This window comes from Leptidea sinapis, chromosome 13, assembly GCF_905404315.1.
Source record: "Leptidea sinapis chromosome 13, ilLepSina1.1, whole genome shotgun sequence".
Taxonomy (NCBI): Eukaryota; Metazoa; Arthropoda; class Insecta; order Lepidoptera; family Pieridae; genus Leptidea; species Leptidea sinapis.
This window is the reverse complement of record NC_066277.1, coordinates 11,590,172-11,608,781: the sequence shown is the minus strand read 5'-3', so window position 1 is coordinate 11,608,781 and position 18,610 is coordinate 11,590,172. Positions and strand designations below refer to the sequence as shown.

At 38.2% G+C, this 18,610-nt stretch overlaps 1 protein-coding gene across 1 annotated transcript; it reads left to right on the top strand.

Moving 5' to 3' along the window:
* The first annotated feature begins 140 nt into the window (after positions 1-140).
* On the top strand, positions 141-12,611 carry LOC126967406 (uncharacterized). Its single transcript, XM_050811854.1, has 7 exons — positions 141-714; positions 818-968; positions 1,460-1,748; positions 2,156-2,250; positions 2,718-2,781; positions 3,462-3,608; positions 5,772-12,611. The coding sequence occupies exons 1-7, from the start codon at positions 144-146 to the stop codon at positions 6,657-6,659; spliced, it is 2,205 nt and encodes a 734-aa protein (XP_050667811.1). The 5' UTR covers positions 141-143; the 3' UTR covers positions 6,660-12,611.
* Positions 12,612-18,610: the final 5,999 nt, after the last annotated feature.

Sequence of the window (18,610 nt, the reverse complement as noted above, 5' to 3'; positions counted from 1 at the left end):
CTTATACGAAATATATTGAAAAGCAATTTCCTTATCCGATTTTATGAAACAGTAAAATTTATTATTAAAATAGAAGAAAACATTAAATATATTCTTATTTTGCTATTTTTATTACGGACATTCAATACATTATACTTATAAATATGAAGATAGTTGCGTCCATCTTTTTGTTTCTCCTCAGTGTAGAAGCGTTGGAAGAGTTGACAAAGGCTGGAGACAATACTTTGAGGGGAACCGAGGCCATCATTCGCAGTACAATAAATAACTTATTTTCGTCAATTAAATTAAAGAAGTCGACAGATAAATCAAGGTTTAAAGAATATATAACACTTCATGAATACTTCATGTCCTTAACTCTACAAGACGACTACAATTTAAAAAGAGTTGTGGAAGAAGCGAGAGCTGGAGATCGTTATAAAAATACATATTATAATATAACTGAGTTTATAGCTATCATAAACGAAATACTTGATGGAGATAACAAAACCAATCACAATGAAATAGAAAATTACGATGTCTATATGTACATAGAAAATTTCGTTGAGCGTTTAAAGGTATTAAAAGATTTGTATAAAGATATTGAAAACGCAAATGTGAATAAAGAGGTATTAGAATACTTAGAAACTATTAAGTCAAATAAGCAAAACTACTCTTCGATAGACGAAGATGATACAGAGGACGACATAGTCTTATCAGATAATATTGAAACTTGGGGTAAGGCTGAATTGTTAATTGAGGAGTCATGTGAAATATCATAACATAATATATTTTTAAGACAAGGAATTTATGATAGATCTCGCTTTGTATTTTGTTTCAGTACCAAGCGGTCGTCGTATATTTAAGGGGGAAAGAACCAAAATTAAATATTTTCCATTTATGGCCAGTATCCACATGTTCAATAACTTTCATTGCGCTGGTTCTATCATTGCATCCGATCTTATCATAACTGCTTCATCGTGTTTACAACTGTAAGTAATAGTGTCTGTACTCAGGTCGAGAGTAGTTACTGTTGATACTATCGATATACCTGTAGTATCTATTCTACAATTCCATATCAAAGTTATACTTAAGACTACTTACTACTTAAATATTATGATGTTCTAATCACTGTATAAAACATATTTTGTTAAATTGAATAACTATACTTCATGTTTCACAATGAATAATATTTTATTACGAAATACTGGTTTAATAATAAATGTTTCTAGGTTGATAAAATAGACTATAATAATTTAACTACATTTATTGTTCTTATCGTATGTGATCATCTCAGCCGACACTCTCCTGCAATACAAAGGCAACAACAGGAGCGTTGTAAGCCTTTTAAGTGGTAAGACGAGCTTTAAAACAAATTTCGAAAAACAATAGTTGGAGTATTCTTGTGCAATAATTAATATTGACTTATTTAGATACTGCCACAACAATGCAATGTATTATTATATAACACGACACTTTACAGGGCTTGGAATAACCGTTTCTTCCGTGAAAACCCAGCTTTTCTCTCGGTCAGAGTGGGTTCTTCCTTTTACGGCGCTGGCGGTGAGGTCATCCCAGTATTAGAGGTCTATTTCCATCCAAACTATAACTCAAAGAATTTAAAGAACAACTTATGCCTGGTCAGACTCACTCGGCACATAAAGTTCAGCAAACGGAATAAAAAGGTGAAGAAGATAAACATAGACAAGAATCCTTGGAAGCTGTCGCTGGATACGCCGGGAATTACTATATTGGGTTGGGGCGCAAAGGGTGTAAGTAGAAATTCCAATCTTGCAAATCAAGATTCCATCATTACAAAGCTATTTTCATAAAACAGATCAGCTGAAAGAATTAAATTTATTGCTCATATATTTACATTTAATGTGGTTAAATGCACATAAAAGTACCTAAGTCATTTATTTTTATGGTTTTTGTGTTTCTGTAAAGTAATTAAATATTGGTATAACAACGTATATCAGTCTACTAGTTTTTTGCATTCAGAACTATATGTGTGTAAACTTGAGCCAAAAGAAAAGCAGTAGACTGTATATTGACTGACTATTGCTTGATCAGTTTTTGAAACAGAACTATTATGAAATAATAGAATAGAGAGAACAATAGGTATCTACACCATATTTCCATATTTGTGTGCCGTAGTAAAATACAATATTCTTTTCAGCGAAGCGGTATTATTTTCGATCCATGGCGAAACATTCTTTCTTTTGCTAGTCTGGACGTGTATCCGTTGCAAGAATGTCAAGAGATTTACTCGAAGTACGTAAATTACTGCAGTAAAAATGGCTTTTATGTATCTATATAGTAGAGTATCTATAGTCAAAGATCTCTTTGTATCTTGTCGCCACGGTGCAGCCCCATCACATCCTACAATGCTATGTATCTAAGGACCATTGGAGCAAACGCAGTAATTGGAGGCAAGTGATCCGTTGATCTCGTTCGAGATACTTATTGAAAATACAACTAGAGTGATGCTCCTGCTAAATAAAATAATATCATAAAACCAGAACATGCAATTAAAACTAAAACATCCCTTACTCTTGTTAATAATGATAGCCTCGTCGGGCTAATAGTTCTTTTCAATTAGCCCTGTATTGCTTGAAATACTGCTTAATTAAAGTATTACACGCAAGGTCTCACGTCGTCTGTTTACATAAACCAGTATTTTGACTGAAATTTCGTTATATAAAAATGTTTATATACCTTAACTGTTAATGGATTTTCAGAGAATATGTTACACAAAAGCACTTCTGTGCTGGATTCATGTCGAAAGGAGGGGGTGCATGTAACGTAAGTTTTTGTTTTAATTAATTTCATCACAACAGAAGGTAAACTTTAATGTTTGACAGCCATTTCCACTCTTTGAATGGAGCGTAGCCTTTATCGACTGCGTACTCCCCAAGGTTCATATATTTTGAAAAAGGATGTTTCCAAAGGTATTTAAAGAACAAGGCTCAGTATTTTCTCTTCAAAGAAGGTTTCTTTTTTCTTTCTTCCACTTAATACAAAGCTGTGGAGCTTCCTTGTGCGGTGTTTTCAAGACAATACGACATGGGTACCTTTAAAAAAAGCGCGTACACCTTCCTTAATAACCAGCAACGCTGCTGTGATTCTTCTGATGTTGCAGGAGAATGTGTGTGGGCCGGCTGACCCGTACGTTCGTTGTCTTCCTTTTCAATAAAAAAAGGTTGCACGCAGTCACTCAAACAAGGCCAGCAACGCTCTTTTACACCGGTGTGGCATTAAAGCATAAGTGCCAGTAATCTTTTGCTCGTATATCTTCCTACACGTCTATAAAAACCTTTTATGGAAGTAGGTCAAACGAGCGTACGGGTCACCTGTTGTTAAGCGATCACCGCCGCCCATAATCTCTTCCAACACCAGAGGTATCGCAGGAGCGTTGCCGGCCTTTAACCTTAAAGATAGCCTCATGTTGTCCGATGCTAAGCTGAACATTTCTAAATTGCTAGCGAGATGTCGGTGGCCCAGGAGTAGAAGATGGAAAACTGATGGGAGTAATAAGTTTCGGATCACCGGTGTGTGGTACTCCCGATTCGCCTACTGTATTTACAAAGCTGGGATACTATACTGATTGGATTGAATCTGTCATGGAACAGGTAAGATCATAATCCAATTTTGCTTGGTAATTCTACTTGTGGCTTAGAAGGGTATGCATTTAGAATATTTTACTTCTTTCAAATGTATTTCCTGATACCTACGGTCAGTACATAGAAGATGGAAATTTGGTTTTGGTTTGATTTCTGATTTCTTCGGCTTTCATTTTGATTTGTGCGAGTGCAAGTGATTAGTGCAAGTGCAAGTGGTTAGTTATTAATGATTAGTGCAGGTATATAGTGCAATTAATGTTCAATTATTCAAATTCAAATATTTTTATTCAAAATAGGATGTGAAATCACTAATTGAAAGTCAAAAAACTACCACCCAATCCAAAATGAATGCCTCAGGCCTGAGAAGAATGGGCGCAACAAACTCAGCGGGCTTATTTTTTTCATCAAAAATATGTTTTACAATTAAAGTACCATTTACAAAGTAACAAAGTAACATTGTACAATTAAACTTATTATTTAATAGCCTGAGGGCGGTCGCTCCATTCCCAATCTGTGGTATCATTAAGAAAGTCATTTATGTTATAGTAACCTTTACCACACAAACTTTTTTTAACAATTCTTTTTGAATAACGTAATACTTTTGTTTTGAACACTTTCTGGGATCTTGTTGTAAAAGCATATACATCGCCCCACAAAAGACTTACTAACTCGACTTAGCCGAGTAGTAGGCATCATCAGTTTATGTCTGTTCCTGGTGTTAACATTATGGTTATGACAGTTTCTGGCAAATTCACTTATGTGCCTACATTACATTATCAAGAATATATTGAGAAGCAACAGTCAAGATGTTAATTTCTTTGAATTTTGCTCTCAATGATTCTCTAGGACCTAGGTTATAAATAGCGCGAATAGCCCTCTTCTGCAGCACAAATATTGTATTAATATCGGCAGCGTTGCCCCATAGCAATATACCATAGGACATAATACTATGGAAATGACTAAAGTAAACTAGTCGCGCCGTATCTATGTCAGTTAATTGTCTAATCTTTTTAACCGCGTATGCTGCAGAACTAAGTCTGTTCGCCAATCCTTCAATATGGGGGGACCCATTGTAATTTGGAATCTAGAGTTATGCCAAGAAATATAGAAGATTCCACCGGTTCTATCACCTCTCCGTTTAACAAAACATTTGCATTTACTCAATCTCCTGCCATTCACGTCGACCCTCTGAATTCTATTGTACTTCATATCTAATATGAAGTCAGAAGATCGAGCGCAGTTCCTTTTGTGCCATAGTGGTATTGTTTAGTTGCTCTGTTTAGTAAATTCAGTTGTTAGGTGTCGACCCGCAAGTATGGACGAACATAGAGAAGCGCGCTTGCAATTGCAAGATGTACTTAAAGAAGTATTAAACGCGGTGGTATCTGAAACCGTAGATTTTTGGAAGCTGAACATGCAAGACGAAAAATATGGGTTCGAAAATAGAAGACCCATTCATGGTGCAAGCTTATGACTTTACAATTGTAAAGGCATTCGTGTTTTACATTCTCCTGCACAAATTTATAGGTTATGTCTTCGGTCCACTTTGACATTTTTTGTACAACAACAACACAAACTGCCTGTCCAGACGTGCTTAGTGGCAAGCACGCTGCAAGGGAAGGGGAAAGGAGGGCGCGCGAAACGTGGCTACTCGCACTTCACTCGCAAAAAAATAGAACACGCTTCTAATCACGTTACTACGCAGCCCTAAAGCGTGCAGCTGCACTAAACAGCCGCTACCCATACTTGTTTTCTCCTAATCACTAATCACCTGCACTAATCACTTATCAAAGTGAATCCAGGCCTTTATTGTCTTTGAGTCTGTAGAATTAGCCAACATAGTGCTATTATCAAAAGTGACCAGAAACTTTCAGCTACATTGCTGTTCTTGTCATTTTTTGAAATATTTTTATAGTAACACATTTTAATTATGTTCTAATAATTACAAACATGTCTGACACCGAGAACGACAAACTGTAACGGCGAACTCTTACTATTTAAGCGATTATAGTATGTCCACCACAGAAAGCACAAATGCACATATTTTACACAGGAATAGTTTTCGTTTAAGTCAAACATTAACATTCAATTAGTGAGGTGTAAATTAAGATCTTGATAGAAATAAACAAATACAACCTCTGTACTCACTATTATAGATTTATTATTTTTTAGGAAGTTCCAACAAAACTGGAACGGACCACACTTAAACGCGAGTTTAATCGAATAACACCGGGATACGATACGAGAATACATAAAACTACATTTAAAATTGCCCCACTGAGTGGTAACAATGACAAGCCAATGCCAGTCATTGAAACAGAAAACACATTAAGAATCTTGGATGATGAACTATTCAAAGAATTCTTATCTACAATGTTTAGCAGCAAAGAAATAGGAGAATATCGGGAGTCTCTGAAAATAAAGTATAATAACAAAAATATGCAAAACAAAAACATAACAAAGTCCTTTGATCAAAATGAAGGAAGGAAAGAAAAGGAAGAAGAAAGTGATGAAGAAAGACAGGAAATAAAAAAAGAAGAAAAAAGGGGAAAAATAGGAAAAGATACAGAAGAAGGAAATTACGAAGATATATATCAAGACAGAGAATTGCAAAGGGATGTAGATCATTTAGTCACAAAAATGTCAGAGTTTGATGAAAGTCAATCAAAAACAGAGGTATACCATATGTCACAAGTTGAAGAAACAGAGAGTGAGGAATCTTCTAATGATGAAAAAGTAGAGACAACTACTGAATCAAATATGGTTAAGTTTATTCAAGACGTTGACCTGAATAAAATAGTCAAAGAAGAAATAACTACAGAATTAAATATGGAGGAAACTCCCAAAAATGAGTCGCTGTTGACATGGCTATATATTTCAGAAGAGAAACATGCAGATGACTCAGATACTGGCGCAGGCTTAAGCATACCTTCAGAAAATTTTGATGATATGACCAGATCGAAGGGAAATCTTTATAGTTACGTGCCTGACGGTAAATTGTACAGTATTTTGTCTGAGGTGGTTGATAGCGAGGTAGAAAAGAAAATAAATGAGGATTAGAGTAATTACTGTTTCTAATTACTTATGAGTCTATAAAAGTCATAAACTATAACAAACTTTTTCGTGTAATCCTTTTTAAGAAGAAGCCACCAAAAAGAAACACTATAAAAGCATGATGAAAAAGTGTTGTAAACGCAAGTTTTTTTTCTAGTTTAGTCCATAAGAATCGATTTTCATATAAGGCGCCCGGTATGAGAAAATTATGGACAGTAAAATCTGCTCATGAAAATTTGATAGTAACGTTTTTCTCATTGAAATAAAAACAGACATTGTCCGCTTACAAATAAGGCAACTATTAGCATTGTATTTTCCTGTCGGCCACCTAGCGTTTCTTTTGAAAATTATTTTATTTTGCAATATGAAGTGTTGTGGCTAGTGAAAGTTAGTTTCCTAAGCTTTATTAGATGGCGTAGAACCACAGTCACCCCGTATCTTAGTTCAAATTATAAACAAATAATACTAGATTAAACGTCATCTATTGTCACTTTCATAAACTATCTCATATTTCCAAATCGAACACTGAATCTATCGAGTAATACGACGACTTAACAGTTTTCGATAGATAGCGCTGATCACAGATTTTAATAATTAGGTACCTGACCATAAGAAAATTCACTATTAACCACAGAACAGTTTTAAAAGATTAGAATGGCCTTATGGGCGGGGCAGGCGCGCCGCGAATATGACCAACGGACCATATTTCAACGAAATTAGCTTCACCGGCTGACAGTCGCGTTCTTATTGCGATAACTTTTTTTTTAAATATTTACCACCTTGCACTAAAGTAACGTGTTAAAAAAGAAGCCTGGTCTGTAGTGTAGCCTGAGAAGAGATTTCTTTTCACCTTCTTCACAGTCGTTCCCTCATTACTGAGGATCGTGACTCCGCTTAAGTTCGTCTACAGCTTTCCTCCATCTGTTTCGCTCTGTCGCATGGTGGAGTGCGATGCTGATGGGTTGTTTAGTCTGCTCGGATATTTGGTCAGACCAGCGTCGTGGGCTCCGGCCTCTTGGTCTCTTCCCCTCAATTATCCCGGTGACCATCAAACGTTCAAGGTTATCAGCACCGCGTCGTGCAATGTGGCCAAAGTATCTCATGCTCCGCTGCAGACATGTAGTGGATAGACGTGGACTGTTCCCTATTTAAAGCTGTTTAAGGATCAAGGCGTTAGTGCGGTAAGCCGTCCAGCCGTTCAGGGTCCAAGTTTCAGCTCCATAGAACGCGATGGGAAAGACAAGAGAGCGGACCAGGTGAATTTTCGTCCGATTGGTGATATTTCTGTCCTTCCACACCTTGCTTAGGTGTGTCATTGCTGTTTTGGCCATTCCAATTCGCCTCCTTATTTCGATCGCGCAGTTACCTCTGTTCGTGATCACTGAGCCAAGGTAGTTCAACTGATCCACAGTTTCATAGCTCTGTAGGAGATCAGTGTGCGGGATGGCTGCGAAGCGGTCGACGACCATGACCTTGGTTTTGGCCGTATTAATTGCCATGCCCATCCTGAGGCTGGTGGCCTCTAGCTTACCCAGCAACTCTTTCATTTCCACTTCAGATGATGCGAATAGGGTGGTGTCATCGGCATAGCGGAGGTTCGATAGATGGGCTGCGGCTATTGAAAGCAAGGGGGAAGGCCTGGCAGTTAGCCTGGATATAGCAAAGGCCTTTGATCGTGTATGGCACAAGGCGCTCCTCTCAAAACTTCCATCATTTGGGCTTCCCGGGAACTTGTGCAAGTGGACCTCCAGCTTTCTCACTGGGCGCAGCATGCAGGTCGTTGTCGACGGACATTGCTCGCACCCGAAGCCCGTGAATGCTGGAGTGCCCCAAGGCTGTGTGCTATCTCCTAAGCTGTTTCTTCTGCATATCAATGATATGTTGGACACCTCCAACATTGATTGCCATGCAGACGATAGCACTGGTGATGCCGTATACACGGGCCAGGTCTCTCTCGGGAAATCGTCGACGTAACGTTGAAGGTCGGGAGAAACTTATGTCTTCTATCGAGTCCTCTCTTGAGAAGGTCGCGGAATGGGGTAAATTGAACCTGGTCCAATTTAACCCCCAGAAGACTCAAGTTTGCGCGTTTACCACTAAAAAAACCCCATTTGTCGTATCACCGCTCTTCGACAACAGTTCCCTTAAAGCCTCGCCTAGTATCGGAATACTGGGTCTCGAAATCTCGAGCGTTTGCCAATTTCGTGGCCATCTGGAGGGCAAAGCCAAATTGGATTCAAAGAAAGTGGGCGTCATTAATAGAGCACGGCAATACATCAAGCTGGCCCACATTCTAGCGCTGTACAATGCGCAGGTCCGGTCACACATGGAGTTTCCTTGTGCGATGTTTCCGGGACGATACGACACATACGACACCTTCCTTAAAGGCCGGCAACGCTCCTGTGATTCCTCTGGTGTTGCAAGAGATTGTGGGCCGCGGTGATAACTTAACAACAGGTGACCCGTACGCTCGTTTGAGCTCCTATTCCACAAAAAATCTTTCTGCCACCTTCCCAGTTTTCTAGCGTTTGTCGCATTATCTGTTCTCCGTATATGTTGAATAGGATAGGGAAAATCACGCATCCCTGTCGAACACCTTTTTGGAACTTAAATGTGCCCGATGTGACATCCTCAATCGTAACTGTGCCATACCCTGACTCATAGAGGCTGCGTATTAGCATAACAAGATGCGCTGGAACACCTGACATTGAGAGTACATGCCACAGTTCTTCCCATTTTACGCAGTGAAAAGCCTTCTGGTAGTCAACAAAGGACATGAAGGTCAGCGTGTTGTAGCATTTTTCTACTATTAGTCGCAGATTTAGGATTTGCTCTCTCGTTCCTCTGCCCTTTACAAAACCTGCTTGTTCTTGCGGTATTTGCCAGCCGAGAAAGGATCGCAATCTCGCGTTGATTACATGTAGTAGAATCTTACTAGCATGTGACATCAGGGCGATTGCTCTGTAGTTATTACAGTTTCTTACTGAGCCCTTTTTATGACGTCGTCTATACTCCCTGTATAGACGAGTGTGTCCAGTCCGATGGCCAGTGTTTGCCATACTGCGTTGCACATGTTGTGCAGTTGGGTTATTCCGTTAGATCCCAGGGTCTTTAGAACATCCGCTGTGATATAATCTGGTCCTTGTTGTTTTTCAGTTTCCGGATGGCATTTTCAATTTCCGTACGGAGTATTGATGGTTCTGCATCAATTGGTGTTGCGGGTGCCAGTGCAGACCGGTTTGACTGGTTCTGATAAAGTTCTTCGCAAAACTCCCTCCATCTTTCAGCGACGTTCGTGACTTCATGGATTTGATATCCATGAAGTCACTTTGGCTTGAATTTTCGGGTTATTTCCTTGATCTTCTTAAAAAGATCCCTTGCCTGGTGTTTCTCGGCATGGTCTTCAATTTCAGAGCATATGTTCTCGAGATATTGGTTCTTGTCTCTCCTACACTGTCGTTGAATCAGTTTATTGGGTTCACTATATTGCTCCTCATATGTGGAAGACTTTCCGCCTTTTTTCATTTCTTTACGCAATTCAATATTCTTCCATGTCTCGTCTGATATCCAGTCTTTTCTCAGTTTAATTTGAGTTGCCATAGTGTCAAGAATATTGATGACTCTTGTTTTGAAAGTTTCCCATTAATCGTTAGGGTTAGTTCCCGTTGTGTCTGGCAGTAGTTCAGGTTCAAGCATGTTCTGGAAGTGTTCATGTTCAGGTTTTGATAGTCTAATGAACCGTTTAGGTTTCTTGCGACAGATTTTAAGCCGCAAGCGTATATCCGCTACTAAGAGCTGGTGGTCTGAGACGCATTCAGCGCCCGGGAAGGTTCTGGTGTTAGTGATTGAGGACTTCCATCGGTTTGGAATGGTGATGTAGTCGATCTGATTCCGATATCGGTCACCAGGGGAGATCCAAGTATAGAGTCGGCGTTTGTGATGTTTAAAGCAAGTGTTGGTGACTACCAAGTCTTGGCTCACGCAGAAATCTATAAATTTTTCTCCCCTTTCGTTCCTTATGCCAAGTCCATGTTTACCGATTATGTGGCGAATATGATCATCGTGCTCAGTGTTTCCAACCTTAGCATTCCAGTCTCCTTGAACTATCAACATTTCACGCTTACAGATACCGTCTATGGTCATTTGTAGTATCCCGTAAAGGTCATCAATGTCTTCTTGTGATTAATTTGACGTTGGGGCATAGACTTGAACGATGTTAAGAGAGAGTGGTTTGCAATCTATTCTGATAGTCATTATGCGATCGTTTATTGTGTTATAGCCAGTAACGTGATGGGCCAGTTTATGGGGAACTAGAATTCCGACACCATTCTTGCTTTCGGATTCGTGGCCCGAGAAGAAAAGCGAGTTTCCCTTTTGATGTTTTGAAATGACCTCTTCCCTTTATGTGTGTTTTACAGAGCCCCAAGAGCATAAGTTGGTATTCTGACATTTCTTTCTCGATAACTTTTCGTTAACGTTTTCCAGGTTTTAAAAGTCCTCTCACATTCCAAGTAACTATCCTGCAGCTCGAGCGCATGGATGGTTTTGTTTTTCCTTCAGTAACATTAACTGCTTCGGTAGCCTGATGGTTCACCGCCGAAGAATCTTCGGTAGCATATTTAACACTCAACGACCCGGGTATCGATGAGCACCGGGGGTTGGCCGGATCGTCCGACGTTGTTTTTTTCATATCTGTGACTTGCTTCATGGAGTTCTTTTGGGAGTTTAAGCGTAGTGGGTTCCCATTACCTTCTCCGTCGGTTCTTTTTGGAGTCATTTAATCTCCATGTCTACCATGGCCTATGTTTGAGTAGGTTATTTAACCGCCGTCTACTACTCGGCGTTAGCTTGTTTTACGACAATGTTCTTCGATGTTGTAGGGCGCGCTGTTCATAGTCAACCCTCCTCCTTTCTCAAGCCGGGCTTGGGACCGTCTACGGCGGAGTTAAATTTCTTTTCACCAGTAAGTCCAAAAACCTTCAAATACAAGTGATATTTGTAATTATTAAATATATCAAAGTTTGAATCCATGCGTATCGATAGGACTGTACCTAATTGTAAACAATGTCGATAGTATGTGTACCTAACCATTTGTAAATGGTTATACACACACGGAATAAGGAAAATAGGCTGGAAAGGCGTAACAGCCGCTCCCTCACTATGATAAAACAATCATACTTAAACCGTATCATACGTTCACCTACTACTCTCAGCGTCGAAGGCGAAGTAATAGAGTACGTTGAAGAGTACATATATTTAGGCAAACTGGTTTCGTTCAGAGAGATTGACTCGGAGGAAATAGATAGACGAATGGCGCTGGCATGGAAACGATACTGGTCCCTGAAAAATCTTCTTAAATCTAAGCTACCTATTGTTCACAAACGGAGACTCATGGACTCTATCATTCTACCTACACTAACCTATGGTAGCCAGACCTGGTCTTTAACAGAAGCTAACGCAAATAGACTGTCAGTATGCCAAAGAGCGATGGAGAGAAGTCTCCTAGGGATAAAACTTAAAGACAGGATCAGAAATGAAGAAATTCGGAAACGTACCAAAGTTAGAGATGCTATACAACATATCAGAAGACTAAATTGGAAGTGGGCCGGTCATGTAGCGAGACTTGAGGATGGGCATTGGACGAAAGTGGTCACAGAATGGAAAGGACCAGGAAGTGGAAAGCGCAAACTAGGTCGTCCGCTCAAACGCTGGTCAGATGACATACGCGAGACCGCAGGCAAACACTGGCTCGGATTGGCACAAGATAGGGATAAATGGCACAACCTGGAGGAGGCCTACACCCGCACGGGGGTTCCTATCAATGAAATCAAATAACTAATAAATACTAACAGAAATTACTTTATTTCATTATAATTACTAATCCACTAAACAAAATGTTACTTAGTTCATAGGAGCAAATAAAAAAGCTTTTTATTTTTATTTATTATTATACGTTCACCGCTTGTAGTTTTTTTACTGCTTGTCGTTCATGTTTAGAGTGCGTCAGGAACGTAGCTACGATGAATAGTGTTATAATTCCGTGTTGTGCTATTATTACTTGTTAGACAAAAATTCAGACTTCTAGAATCGAGGAGATGAAAAGATATATACATCTTTTCTTCAGTAAGTAAAAAATAATAATTAATATCTCTATGGTTTCAAAAGTATAGCAACGACTATGAATTTTAAATACTTGTCAACTTTCAAAACGCTAGATTTTATTAGCTAGCTAGATTACCTTTAATATACATTTTACGAAAAACTGGATCTATTGGTTTTAAAGGATGTGCCGTAGGTGTTGAAAATTTCTGTAAATGATTACATACTTTCTGCAGTTCTTATATTTACGCCATTTTACAAAGTAAATCAAGTCAGATGACCTTGACTAAACGAGAATATAAGTTTAATGTTGCTATAGACACAGGAGAACTTTAATATCTATCAACTTATATATTATCAAAGGATTTGAATGTGCAGAGTTTCAGAATCTGTCATAAAATTGTACACAGATAAGCATCAAATATAAATAAAAATGTATTGTTGTAAAAATATGCACCACTTTGTAGTAACTCAAATATTTAAAGATCTAATTTATCATTAAATTGGACAGTATCATATGACAAATCATGCGATAGACTAAAATCAATCATTGAAAAGTCTCTTAACTTAAGGTTGTACTTAATTGTAATGGGCAGAGCGTATCAATTACCATCAGCTGAACGTCCTGCTCGTCTCGTTCCTTACTGTTATAAAAATTGAGCTGCTAAGTATTTTTATGTTATTAACAAATATTATGCAATTTATTTTAATACACTTTGATACTTTTGATATTTGATACTTTTGACAGTCCACTAGGTATGGGGGTAATGTTTAATCGTTGAATCTTTTCGATTATTATTCTCATAGAACTTGCAATGCACGCGTGCATATGGACCCGTCAATAGGGCTATTTAGTCAATCAGTGTTAAACGTAAAAAAATAGTGAATCGGCGCTTATGGTGCAATAAAGAATAAGAAATTAAAATTATTTATTTGTCAATATTGGTGCACAAACTAATTCAATATATCATCATCATCATCGTTCATCACTTCCTACTCAGTAGTCGGAATTTTAGCTATAAATGTTGATAATTAACTCTTATACACAAACTCTGTCGAAGTGGATATCTCGTTCCTAGTCATCTAATTTATATTTATTGTGTTCCTCGACTTTACCTACTCTAATCAAATGTAGTAACCTTAACACTGGCATTTTGCAATAAGGTAAGCATTTTACTAGCCGTAAATGGTAGACATGTATTTTCTGTTTGGCCGCATTAATCGGACTCCGGTCCCGGACTCATGGAAGTCAGCCCTTGTCTATCCGATCAAAAAACAAGGACACAGTTCGGATCTTACTAACAACAGGCCTATTGTTATTACCTCTCGCTTGCTCTCCAAAATCAGTGGTCCAAAATCTCCAGTTCTTGGTATACAGAGAGAGGTTACCCCCCAGAAGGCCAAGATTGTGCATTTACCACTCATAAAACCCCATTTGTCATAACACCGCTCTACGCCCTTAAAGCTTCGCCTAGTATCGGAATATAGAATCTGGGTCTTGAGTCTCGAGTCGATTCCACAGTCATCTGGAAGACAGAGCGTAGGTTGGCTTCAAAGAAGCTGCGCGATAGAACACGGCAATACGTCAAGGCCGCCAACATTCTAGCGCTCTACATAGCGCAGGTCCGGCCACGTTTGGTGTACTACTGTCATCTATGGTCTGGCGCACCCCAGTATCAGCTCAAACCATTTCAACGCTGAACGCCGAGCTGCTCGAGTTGTCCGGGATCCAGTGCTACGTGAACGGCTTGATCACCTGACGTTGCGACTTGGCTTATATTTTGGGAATAAAGAACCCATGCGTATCAATTATTATTTACATGATTTTAATATATTCGATTTAAATATCAAAACCGATTTTTGAAAGTTGAGTTGTTCGTTATGCGTGGCACATCACTATACTCATGAACCCATCCATGAAGTATAACATTATCAGTATGATAGTTTAACTAAAAAAATATGAAACTTCATAGGCGTGAGATGTCAAAAATAGGCGTGTGTATGCCAATTATCTATGTGTTGACCAATTATAGGGCTGCGTTAGTGGTTACATATATGTACGAATGCTTGTGTTTATTTGATTAGGGCGAGTCTAGGGCGTGTAGTATAACATCGAGCGGCGACAGTTGTTCCCATACAAATTATACGTGATGGCCATTCTAATGTCCTTTATCTGTTCTGAGCTATTAACTATGAAGCTATTTTATTTTTTTAATATCTATATTTTTTTAAATTAATATGATTCAATTAGCTTCTGCTGTATGTCTGTTTGTAACCGACTAAATTGTACTTGATTTTGTTTAGTACCTGTTCAAAGACAATCGTTCTTGAGGAGTAAACTCTAGTCGTGCGTCGGAGCTGACGCACACGCTTTTTTTTTAATGTTTGGTATGCATCAAATTTACCAAAACTTTCAATTAATTTCCGCCTGTAGGTTATTTTTTGTTTATACTTTCATTATTTTGGAATAGAATTCATTCAGATTGCTATTTAGTATTTCTTCTTTTTTTATTAAAGTAAAGATGGATTTGTTAGGCATTAAATCTTGCGAGCTGTGGGCATGCTTGAAGCCGGGCTACATCATGAAATTGCAGTTGCCTTTCAGTGAAACCAGTCTGTTATCCGAAATAATGTGGCAACATCATCAGCTCACTGGGAACATGGAAGAACTACATCGTACTAGATATCGGATAACTACAGAAATACAAGACTGTTTTAGAATCGTCTTTTCCTAACCTTCTCAAATATTACGAACCCAAACGTATTTGTAAACGTATTATCATATAAACAATGCTCATACTACAGTTGTACTGTGTTTTGAAGCTAAACAGGAGACCATTCTGGCTTCATACAATAATAGTCATTATGCAACGTCGAGAATATAAATCCTCTTTTTTCAATGATTGGTCTATCTGGATTGCCATCGCTCTGGGACCATACTGTTCCTCTGCGTCACTTCGTCTCTGGTCATTCGATGATATCCGACTTAAAGCCCATGTCATATTTCTATGATACAGGACCAACGTTCAATCACCCGATGGTAACTGTTCCCCGCTGCTCTCTCTTGTGACGACAGAGTTGTAACACCTGTTGCTAGCATTTTGAAGCGTCTTGTGTCGTCACTTCAGGAACTGAGGACTGGAACAGAATGAGACACAATATCAACGGCAAATACATTACAAGAGTTATAAACATTTTTCTGTCGATAGTTGCACTAGCGTTATGTTTTGTTTTTCTGGTAATTTTAAAATTGAACAATATTTATTTAAGTATTGTTTATTTTTTTATCCTATCCAGTATTATGTACTGCAAATAAATACGTTTTAGACGTGGCTGTTTCATACAAAAAAAGCATATTTTGCACTTATCACAATAAAGCTTAATCAAGCCACATGAGTTGGCTGTGTTTTGAGTTATTTTTAAACAACAAAATAAATAAAAAAGCATACGAAACATCCATATGTTTCGTAAGGATACGAAACATATGGATGTTTCGTATCCTTGGTGATATATGATAATTTGACAAGTGGACAATATTGTCCACTTGTCAAAATATCGAGCATCCTCTAATTTTAGATGTCTTATTGATATGATGTCACGTGGCCAGAGCCTACTCTGCGATAGGTTCTCCATTCGGCCATAATTTACTTAACAGAGTCATAAAGACATATTCTCCTTCTAGATTAGCAGAACCTTGCTATATGTCCAAACAGTTGTAAAATTCTTGATCTGAAATCAGATTTCATACATGTGCAATGGGTCAACGAAAACTTGAGTCTTCTGGGGCTCAAGTTGGAAAAGGTTCATTTTACCCCATTCCGCGACTTTCTCAACAGAGCACTCGATAGAAGACACAAGTCTCTTCCGGCACTAGGCGACGGTTTCCCGAGAGTGGCCCGCATGGCTCGTATGTACGGCATCACTACTGTCGTCTAAGTATCATTGATATGCAGAAGAAACAGTGTAGGAGATAACATACAGTCTTTGTGAACTCCCGCGTTCACGGGCTTTGGGTCCGAGCAATAACCGTTGACGACTTGTATGCTGCACCCAGTGAGGAAGCTATTGGTCTACTTGCATAAACTCTCGGGAATTCCAAATAATGGAAGTTTTGAGCGAAGCGTCTTGTGCGTAATACACGATCAAAGGCCTTCGCTATATCCAGACTCACTGCTAGAGAGAACCTTGCTTTCGATAGACGCGCCCGTCTGTGTGTCAGGTATACCAGAAGGTCACCCGGAGAGCGGCCATGGCGAAAGCCGTGTCCACCGCACCCACCTCCTGAACCACGTCCAGTCTGACCGTTTACCCATGTATAAGAGTAGCTTTGGTTACAATAGCACACATTAGTAAAACATCACATTTGTTTGAATCCGCGGTAATAGCGTTGCATATTAAAATATGCAATATATTATATGTTTTTTTTATTTTTAGCTAGGTTCATATCTATTTTCAATTGAAATCATGCTCTTTCGGCCTGATGAATATGTATGTTGGGTATTTCTCTTATGGAGTTAATATCCCCATCGCTTCTTCCTGCATTTATTATTTCGAAATGTATCGCAGATATTGCACGTATCTTTGTTCTAATATTTTAGGTTTGCACTAAAAAAACTTGAAAAACTGTAGATTACAGCATTCGAACTGTAGATTACAGGAAGTGGAAGTGGAATGGCTTTATATTGATCAAGTAAGATAATGTAGAACTAATAAACATTCATTAAGATCGTGTTATAAAATAAATAATATTTCACAAAACAGCCAGAATGGTATTGAAAAAAGCCAACTACTAATAGTAATAAATATCTATTTGACAGAAAACAGCCATCATAGACTGGCTGCTTCTTACGTAACTTGAAAACTGCATACTCTAACATTTTGAAATTTGTTAAAAACAGCCATACAGGCTGACTTCTGCAATTTAAGTATTTTAGTTAATGTCATAATTGGCTGCATTTTAAGCTCAAGAAAGTTAGCCCCCCAGATTTTTTTTATTTATTTTTTATTACATCGTTAGTTCGCCATTTGTTCATGATTGTTCTCTATAAACATTTGTTTGTTCTCGATTTTTTTTTAAATTTGCAATTCATCAAAATTGGTTAGGTTAGGTTATGTTAGAATAGTTAAAACAACGCACGAGCCGAGCGTAGCGTGCCGCGGCAGCGGCAGAACCAAATAGTAGGCGTTTCCCCCCATTTTTAATTAATTGTTTTTAAATAAACAACAAAAGAACAATTATTTATAGCGAACAATTAAGAACAAACTACGAACTAACGATATGCTATATTGAAAATTCAAAAATAGAAAAAAAATTTTTTTTGGGGGCTAAGTTTGATGAGCCTGCATTTTACACCAAGCCGACTGTTTTTTACAAAATTAAATTGTTGAAGTGATTTAATAAAGATATCTACATGGGTGTTTTTGTAAAAAAATCGTCATGTGTTATAAATTAGCATGACTGCTTTTGTAACTCATTTTTTGAAATAATTTGATATGGCTGTTTTCTGCATAACTAGATTCAAATTACCTAATGATCAAAAAGAAATTAATACTCTTTGCTAATTCCAGACAGCCTCCACGCTACAATCAGAATATATTATCTTTATAATGACTTTAGCACCCCGAAAATTTAATTTTTTTATCATGAATACATATTTATTCTTTTAGTAAATTATTATAAACACGGCCAAACCGTCGTAATTACCTCCTTTTAACGCTCGCTGTATTCACAGAGAACATTTTATCAAATTATTTAAGTTGCATTGAAACTGAACTTCTTTCGTGAGATGGGCTCGAATGGACGCGAAGGCTGGCAAGACTTTTGACATTTCACTTCAGTAACAGTCAAATTAGGCTCT